At 41.6% G+C, this 9660-nt stretch overlaps 1 protein-coding gene across 1 annotated transcript; it reads right to left on the bottom strand.

Annotated features, from left to right (window-relative positions):
* Positions 1–3057: 3057 nt before the first annotated feature.
* Positions 3058–7373, bottom strand: LOC311103804 (beta-galactoside-binding lectin-like). Its single transcript, XM_084145453.1, has 4 exons — positions 7301–7373; positions 4241–4320; positions 3800–3971; positions 3058–3587 (listed from the first exon to the last, which is right to left on the bottom strand). The coding sequence occupies exons 1-4, from the start codon at positions 7304–7306 to the stop codon at positions 3441–3443; spliced, it is 405 nt and encodes a 134-aa protein (XP_084001579.1). The 5' UTR covers positions 7307–7373; the 3' UTR covers positions 3058–3440.
* Positions 7374–9660: the final 2287 nt, after the last annotated feature.

Here is a 9660-nt window from a genome sequence, read left to right as displayed (position 1 = left end):
ATAAAGCGCTTAAATCAAATTTAAATTGAATTGAATTGAGAGAGAGATGGAGGGAGGGAGGGAAGGAGAGCGAGAGAGAGAGAGAGAGAGAGAGAGAGAGAGAGAGAGAGAGAGACGGAGGGAGAGCCGTGACAGAGTCTGACATGAAACTGGTCGTCATAGTATCCAAATCTTTGCTCTCTCCTCTCCAGGGAAACGACCTGACAGCGCTGGTGCCGACTGAGAGCTGATTACCACACACACTCTCACACACAGACACACACCTGGGACTCTAGAGCAGAGACGTAAACAACAGTTCAGGCATAGCCTGTGTCCACCACAGCAATCTCACACACACATACACTACAATCACATGCACATGCATGCATGCACACACTTCCAAACAATACTGTTAACCAAACAATACTGTCAATCAAACAATACTGTCAATCAACTAGAGAGGCAAACACACTCACACACACACCAGCACATAATCCCAAACAATATCTACCCTCAATCAACTACAGACAACTCACTCTCTGTCTCTTTCTTGCTCTCTCACACACACACACACACACACACACACATACAGGGCATGGAGGGTCTTCATAAATCAACTACTGAGAACTCACTCTTACACACACTGTCAAACACACACATACATACACACACTCTCAAACAATACCTCAACACAACGCTATTCCGTGTGACATTCCTGGGTGGTTAACCATATCCTATGGCTATGTGTGTGTGTGTGTGTGTGTGTGTGTGTGTGTGTGTGTGTATACAGGAGGAGAGAGGGAAGAAGAAAGAGGGGAAGAAAGTAAGTGAGAGATGCGCGCACACACACACACACCCGCTAGTCACAGTCTCTCACTTCCTCTTACTCAATCTGGACGGGCAAAGAGAGGATCAGGGATCAGCACCACGGATAGCGTACAGGAATGTTAAGGTATGCGATAAGACCAAAACAGCCCTTTGCTACACGTTGGCTTGTCTGTCGCACTGACAAATCCACGAATCACATACTGTAGTTACAGTAAATAAAGCAGTACGTCACAGTATAGATACTATTAGTGTTGGGGGAAAAAAACATTTCTGAATTAGGCCTATAATAATATCCATTCCAAACCAGCCAGTCTGTATAATGTGTGGTCAGATGTGTTGATAATTCATAGAAAAGCAAAAAGGTTGAGTAAATATTTTTTCCAAAATATTGGGTCATTGAAACTGAAACGGTTCATCCCCTGAATGAGGTAGCAAACAATGTACTATCTGTGATTTACAACCTAATAGCAATATTTATTTGACTACCTTGATATTTTAGACGGATATGATTATCTGTTCGTTTCATTTCTGCAAAGTAGTTGAAACGTCCATTTTAACAAATAGCTGATAGCACCGAACTATGAAGAAAACTATTTCTGGTGTGTTTTTATAAATTATTGGTCGCTTGGCGCCTCCTAGTGGTTGTATCGACAATCGTCGATGAATGACCGATAAATCCATCATTTCAAATTCGGTGTTGAATGATTTCTTACCTGAGACACCTCGCCATCTTCTTACTACTTCTCTCTTTAATGTCGATGTGGACCTCCAGTTTGCTACATTGTCCTGCATGAATTCCATTGTATGAGGCTTTATGAGGCTCACGCTCTGCCCAAAAGTAGCAGGTGTGATCTGGGAGGTAGGCCTAACAGTACATTTCCACATGACATGATGGGGGAGATGAAACAACGGAGCCCCATTCATTTTCATCTGAGGGAAGCGAAGTGGGCGGGGAACCATTGGGCTATGCCAGCATGGGCTAGGGAACGTGAACATGGCTGGAACGAAGTTGGGGAAAGCTGAACTTTATGTAAATATTCTGCGACATCGCTTGCTATTGACCAATCGAAGCTCACAATAGCTTCCAGACCCTACTGAATTGGCTGATGATACCTAGCCTACTTGCTAACACCAACACGAGGGTGACGCTACCGTGGCTATCCGAATTATTATGTTGTGGAAATGCACTGTAAAACAAAAAAACGGTGTTCCTGATGCCCCATTGTAGTTCCTATGTTAGCCATATGTGTGGAAAGGTGTGTATAGACCTGTAGGCTGGCTATATATTGTGTCTAAAACCGAAGTTAGTCTTTTGGAAAAAACGATGTGCTGGTGCGGTCAAATTGGTAAAAACCATAAGGCCAATAGGCCATGGGGGTATAGTGCACTTTGAAAAAGGGTAGTCTACGGACTGGCAGAAAGACTAAGAGGATAATGGCCACCACTTAGTAAACGAAAAAGCAACATGGGGATTACTTTTCCCATCTAGGCACTCTGAGAACGGAAGGAGGAATGTCTTGATACAAAAGCCTATATTTACTTGTCATTTCAGTAGAAATATTTGAAAACTGCAGGACAAACAAACAGTTTGATATGGGTAGAGTTTTCACTCTGTAAGCTTTGCGATTTTCAAACTTTGACACGAACCGTGATTGGTTCATGAGCCAATTCACTCACCACTGCTCAACCAATCAAATACAAGGGAACTAATTCGATGAATGTATATTCTAATGAATAGTGTAATTTGCAGTGGATTTCTTTCACATATCTCACTGTATTTATACACATGCATTAAATGTGTGACATTTCTCAACTCCTCTTAAGCTAGCCATATGCTCATCGTCATAGGCTAAAGAGGGCGATAATAATCTACCATGTGGTTTAATGAACTAGAATAGAAAGGTAATGCTGCATTACTAACACATGGTTATTCTATAAGTGTCATAATCAAATACAGCTGGGTGTTTAACCAGTAAACGTGTAGTGAGGACCAGGATGGGTTTGACAATTAGTCACAAATGACTATATCACTGCACAGGAGTTGCATCGCTGATTTAATGTATTAATAATTAGGCTACATTAATTAATCTTCTAATGCAGGTAATAAAGTCACTGAAGAATGCTAGCCTATCCAAAGCGCTATTATGCAGAAACTATCATCTCTAACATTGATAGCTACACAGACATTTACAAAAAGAAAACCTGCAGATTAAAATCACACATTTACACAAAGGAAGATACAATCTGAAATGGTTCATAAAAATATAATTTTAATGAACAAATATTTTGCACTTTTCTTAAACCACTTCTGGAATGATTGTTGCACATTAATGAAATACACATGTATCTTCAATAAAACAATTTACATTAATTTTCTAACTCCTAGGGAACTTTCACCTTTCAACACTTCCAAGCTTGTAATGTGCTGCTACTGTAAAAATTTATATTTTACTTGTAGATTTCACTGTTAGTGGCTTCATCCATTGGCTAGGAATGGGAGCATTAAAACCAACTTAAAACTATGGTGAGTGAGTAAAACACAGAGCATAAGGCTTGTGTGGGTGTGTGGACTTCTGGAAAGCCAATGAGCAGCCAGACAAGAAAGCAAAATATTCTTCTCCACTCTGATTGGTCTACTTGATCTCGACGCCCTGGATCCTGACGTCGCCCTCGAAGTGCATGTATTTATACTTCTCGTCTCCTTGGCGATTGGGGAAGTGGATCTCAGAGCCATCTGGAAGAGCAACTAGGAACTGCTCCTTGGTAAAAGTGATATTTATCTGAGAGAGAGAAGTAATTACACATTGTTATCTACAGAAGTGCTTAGGTATTTGGGATGCAGTGATTGCAAGTTATTGCCACCAGAGGTCCCTAGTAGAACTCCCTTACACACATGGAAAGAGAGGAGGACATTCGCATCAGCATGGTTTAAATTGAAAACACACACACTCACATCCACCTGTGAGCACACAAACACAGTGTAATTTCTCACCTTAAACTCCTCTCCCTGGTTGAAGGGGAATCCTCCCTCTCTGTGCTCCTCACACCACTTGCCTCCATGGTAGGAGTTACACACCACGGCCCGGGTGTCTCCGTGGGCGTCGAAGCGAGGGTTCATGTGCAGGGCGAGGTCATCCTCGCTGTTGCCCACGTTGATGACAAAACTACAGGAAGGGAAAAGGAGAGCACACAGACACAGAGAAGAGATAAGGAACATTCTTTAACCTACAGGGCAAGAGGGTCTGGATTGATAATTACACAGAAACGGCTTATAGCTATAATCTACTTTTTCATTGTAGTTTGATAATGTATGTTGTGAATATGAATGGATCATTCTCATGATACAGTGACTAGTTTCTCTATGAGGTCTCTAGGCTGCTGACTGAGAAGTGGAGTGACAATGAACTGTGTTTGAAGGGGGTTAGCTACTCACTGTGCTGCATCAGAGTTAGGGATCCCTGTGATGGTCAGGGTCTGGCCCACCTTGAAGGACATGTTCTTTACCACAACACCCTGTAGAGGGGGAGAGAGAGGGAGAGAGAGGGAGAAGGGAGAGACAGAGAGAGAGAGAAATCCATCAATTGAAAAACATTACATGTGCAATTAGCTGATAGTTAATACGGAGTTGACCATAAGTTATGGCCCATAACTTCTGAAACAAAGATGGTTCTATCAAACCATTGTTACAGTAAGTACCCACTTGGCACAGACATCAATTCAACATCTATTCCACATTGGTTCAACGTAATTTCGTTAAAATGACGTGGAAACAACGTTGATTCAACCAGTGTGTGCTCAGTGGGTATAGTGTAGACGTGGAGTCTTTACGTGGCTCATGGCTACACCTTGCTAAACCCTTTCCTGTACTTTTATTCTAGCCCCATCAGTCTACCAAATACAACATCTGTCTCCAATTAAAGGTTTTCCATCTATGGAATGGCCCAGAGATTGCTATAACTCCCAGTCCTGTACAGCGTTCCCATTTTCCCTGCAGTGATTTGGAATTTGGAAGGGGAGGCTAAATCTGTCCATGAATGATGGGGCAAGGAAGTCTGGGTTACAGTCAGTAAGGGTGAAGTGAAGTCACATTTTCCGCAGGGCCCATATTATGGTGGGCAGCCAACATGGGACCAACAGAGGTTGGGCACGGCACAGAATCAAAGTACTGAGTGATCTTTACATGTGGCAGGATAAATAGTGTTTAGATGATTGCACATACAGAGTTCTCTTAATGAGCTGAATGTAGACCTCCTATTGTTGCCCTTCTGTCCATATGCCATGTATTGGCCGTGGTGTGTAGTAAATGTTACCTAGGCAACTCCCGCCAACTTCGGTCATTTCTGCCACTTGGCAACTCCCTGTTCCATCTCTGACAGAAGACATAGTTAGCCAGTTCAGATAAAGACCAGGTCGATAATATATAATCCTGGGCAACAGCAACTAATCAGACAGGAACCTCACCAAAGGGAAACAACATCAACACTTGTACTTCAGTTTTGTTTCTGTCAGCAACAGTGGGCAGTGGACAAGAAGAACTGTCACACCTTACCCCTGAACATGTGTTTTAGCGTTCTTACTTGAATGCACTTCTTGTAAGTCACTGGGGGATAGGAGTGTGTCCTTAATGCTAACAGTGTAACTTTAAATGTACAGTATGTGCCTAATCATTGCTTACAAGACATATACAGTAGGACACAGTAGTTGGCCTTTAACAGTGCAGAGCCAGACACAAACCCATTGACACCCAATCCAGAAATAGAACAACAGGATAATATAACATTAGAGCTCTGTTAGTGTTGGCACAGACTAGAAGGCTACATTTTGGCAAGAGAGAGAGAGAGAATGTAGAGGAGAGAGAAATAAAGAGAGAGGAGTAGAAAGGGAGGGGTAGAGGGTGGAAGAGAGGACCGACAGATAGAAAGAAGAGTTAAAAAAAAGGAGAACTAGGGAAAGCGGTATAATGTTCAAAGAGAGAGAGAGAGAGAGTGGGAGAGAGGGGAGGAAAGAGAGAGGGGGCGATAGTGACGTGTTGCATTCTTTCCGCGCTAGTCCTCCCTCCTTAATGTAAACTGTGTGTAGTTAGTGTAAACTGTGTGTAATATCTATGGCGCTAGCTGGACTTGGCTGCATGCAGCCCAGCGGTACTCCAGACTGCAGTTCCCATCCCAGTGTGACATACCTCCTCACTCTGTCTGAAAGACACGGGACAGCTGAGGCTGCAGCCAACGCAGAAATAGGATGGATAGAATGGATATACATAGTTTGGAAATCCACATGATAACTCCTGGCCCTATACGTTACTTACTATAAAGCTTACCTTAACCAGGTCTGACTGACATGACAGACAATCTAGCCCTGGTTAACCTGATGTTTACTTTAGGTATATCCTATAGCTCAGACTGGGGAAGATCATACTGGCTCACTGGAGATAACATCACTCTGCTACTCTATCTAGTCTGACCTCTGCTTACGGTAACTTTAATCCATTTAGGTCTTAATTGAATTTACCCTGTTGCACTCCCAATGCATCTATGATTACCATGGTAACCACAAAACAGCCACGGTGAAACAAAGCCTTTATTATTATACACAGCCAGAGACCTCAGAGTGTGTTAACATACACACAGCCAAAGACCTCAAGAGTGTGCTGTTCTGTAGTGAGGACTTCATGATCATAGTCTGATCAGAGGCTCCCACCCTGCCAACTGTACTGTACCCACACAACTAAATACATGTGGGTTTAAATTACACACCCTAAAAATAGTGGTCTGGACCAAAGTCAATCTTATCAACACTCCTGGGGGTGCAGACATTGATAGCCTATACTTATGCTTATGGATTCCCTGATTTGCTATGGGTGTACCAAGCACCCCCATAGTTCAACCCATTCAAACCCTACTAGTACATACGGATTAGATCATCATATCTAAAGATCACATGGAAGGTATGAAGAGCACAAGGAACTATTTAGAAGACACAGGGATCTCATTATCCCCAAAACAAACATATCACTGCTGTCTTCTACATGCCTGCCCCACCCTGCCCTATGTCCACAACCTCTGTCATCAGTAGCAATTGCTATAAGTTTAAATCATTCATTGAGAGAATAAAATGAACTTTTGCATATGATAGAACTACATATCCTATTGCAATGAAACACCCTTTGCATCTGTATTCACTACAGAACAATAAATAGTGCCATGTCAAAAAACCTAGCCTAAACAAGATAGTCAAGCCATCTAGCATGCCAAAAGTCTGATTAGTCTTCTTAGACGCATTGACAACAAGGTTGACTATAAAAGGGCATCGTTAGAGAGGACATTATATTGGGCTACAGCACATAGGCTATTAAAATCTGAGCATTATTTTCCCAACAGCTGTTTAACAGCGCTAACATGAACCGTTATAAACTTGCACTGCATGCAGGCTACTTTTCAGATAACAATCAAATGAACTAACATAAGCCAGTAAAATAAAGAAAAGTTGTACTTACACTCATCTTGACTGCACAAACCGCAAAAGTTCACAGAGGAAGAATGCTTAGCTGGCTTCAGACTGCAGTAGAACCAAGCAGGCGGCTTATATGGTCAAGTGTACTAGCCAAATGTGAGTGACGTTATGATAAACCAATAGGAGTATAGGCGCTCAAAAAATGGACCAATCACAGATACATTTTAAAAAGCGTTAAAATATTTAGCACCCAAGAGAGGACGAAATAAAACGTCCGTAGTTGAAGGTGATTGAGAGTGAGAAGATAATTAATGAACGTTTATTTATGATATTAGATCTACTTATAATAACAATATATTTGGGTGAGTCAGAGGAAAGGATGTAGATGACCACAAGACCAGAGACACAAATAGAGATCACGTTCTTGTTGCCTGGGAGACAACAAAATATTTGGTGCCAGACAAACTTTTGTAGCTTTTGACTATGGGAAATTAAATTGTAGCTTTTGGTTGAAACTTGGTTTTAAAATCATTGATCAAGTTTTATGTAGGCCTATATGGAAGAAAAAAGAGTAGTCACAAACTGACATCAAGATAGTCTTACAGGAGAAAATTTAGGCAGCAGGCCCCCATCAAACAAGAAACTGACTCTTATGACTGCCTCTGCCTCTCTCTCCCAGGAGCAATAAAGCAGAAATGCTTATTAGTAGTCAGAAGGTGGAATGATATTTCACCAACACAGAGTACATTTCCTGAACTAGCTTGTTGGTGGTAAAGTGGTCTATTTGTGACTTTGGCCAGTGGTGGTGGGGCATCTGTGAGGTGTGTGAGAATGCTCTGGCGTGTGTGTAGGACGCAGGGAGAGAGAGGTGGGACCATTGGTTTGTTATGTGTATATGGGTGGGACTGAGCGCTAGACTGATTAATTAGGCTGTATCTCAGCAATGGGCTCTGTTTACACATCACTCATGTAAATAATCAACAAGACTCTCTCTCTCTCTCGCATACACACTGACCTCATGCACGCGGGCACACACAAATAATCAACCCAGAAAACACATGTAATCAAGTAATTCTCATAGACCCTACTCAGCACACAATAATCACATATCATTTTGACAATGTCACCGAGAGTCCACAGTTATCAGAAAATATGGGCTGCAATTGAACGGCCCTAATTTGGCCCTGGACAAGATGACCGGGAAGATTTTAATTTACTGGACATTTGAGAAATTTCCGTGACATCCAAATGCATTCAGATCCAACTTGGCGCAGCCAGCCCCATCAATAAATGAGGCTTATTGGCCAAATTATCCACATGTATGTGTCCTTAAAAACAGCCCATAACAAATTACAAAAACATGATTTCTTGTGTTTCGATGTGTAGGATATGCAAAACTTTATAGCTCATTTTTTGTTTTAGTTTTTACTTTGCTAAAACAGTAATTGTCCACCTCATGTTTCAGCTGTCAGAGATTTGAGCACTAAATGCATCGGGGCATTGCATGCATAGGCCTATTGGTATGATATTCATAAAAAAAAAATAACAAAATATATAAAGGAAGAGAAGCTTAGGCCTAGCCCCCGATAGATAGAGAGATATGCCAGTGGCATGCTGCAACACCAACATGCATTTCTTTATGTCACATGGGTACTGTGTCTGCTATACAGATATAGGCGTACAGAATGAGGCTAATTCGTAAATTTTCGATCAGAATATTTTGTATAAAGATAAGCATTATATTGTTAGATTATAGGAGTAACTCTGGTAGGCCTAAAACGTTCTTCCTGACCTCAAGTTCAAAGGTCAGAGTCAGTTGGAGCCCAGGTGCTCTCTGCCTTCATATCATAGGCCTGCAGTAGCTAAAGCTTAATAAGAGCCCCACCTGTTTTGAGCCCCACATTTTTAGCTAAAAAAGAATAAAAAATATACTGTATATACACGACCGGTCAAACGTTTTAGAACACCTACTCATTCAAGGGTTTTTCTTTATTTTTTACTATTTTCTACATTGCAGAATAATAGTGAAGACATAAAAACTATAAAATAACACATATAGAATCATGTAGTAACCATAAAAGTGTTAAACAAATCAAAATATATTTCAAATATCCACCCTTTGCCTTGATGACAGCTTTGCACACTCTTGGCATTCTCAACCAGCTTCACCTGGAATGCTTTTCCAACAGTCTTGAAGGAGTTCCCACATATGCTGAGCACTTGTTTGCTGTTTTTCCTTCACTCTGCGGTCCAACTCATCCCAAACCATCTCAATTTGTTTGAGGTCGGGTGATTGTGGAGGCCAGGTCATCTGATACAACTCCATCACTCTCCTTCTTGGAGGTATGTTGGGTCATTGTCCTGTTGAAAAACAAATGATAGTCCCACTAAGCCCAAACCAGA

The sequence above is a fragment of the Coregonus lavaretus genome (genome assembly GCF_964263955.1).
Source record: "Coregonus lavaretus genome assembly, chromosome: 28".
Lineage (NCBI taxonomy): Eukaryota > Metazoa > Chordata > Actinopteri > Salmoniformes > Salmonidae > Coregonus > Coregonus lavaretus.
This window is presented reverse-complemented; position numbering and strand designations above follow the sequence as displayed.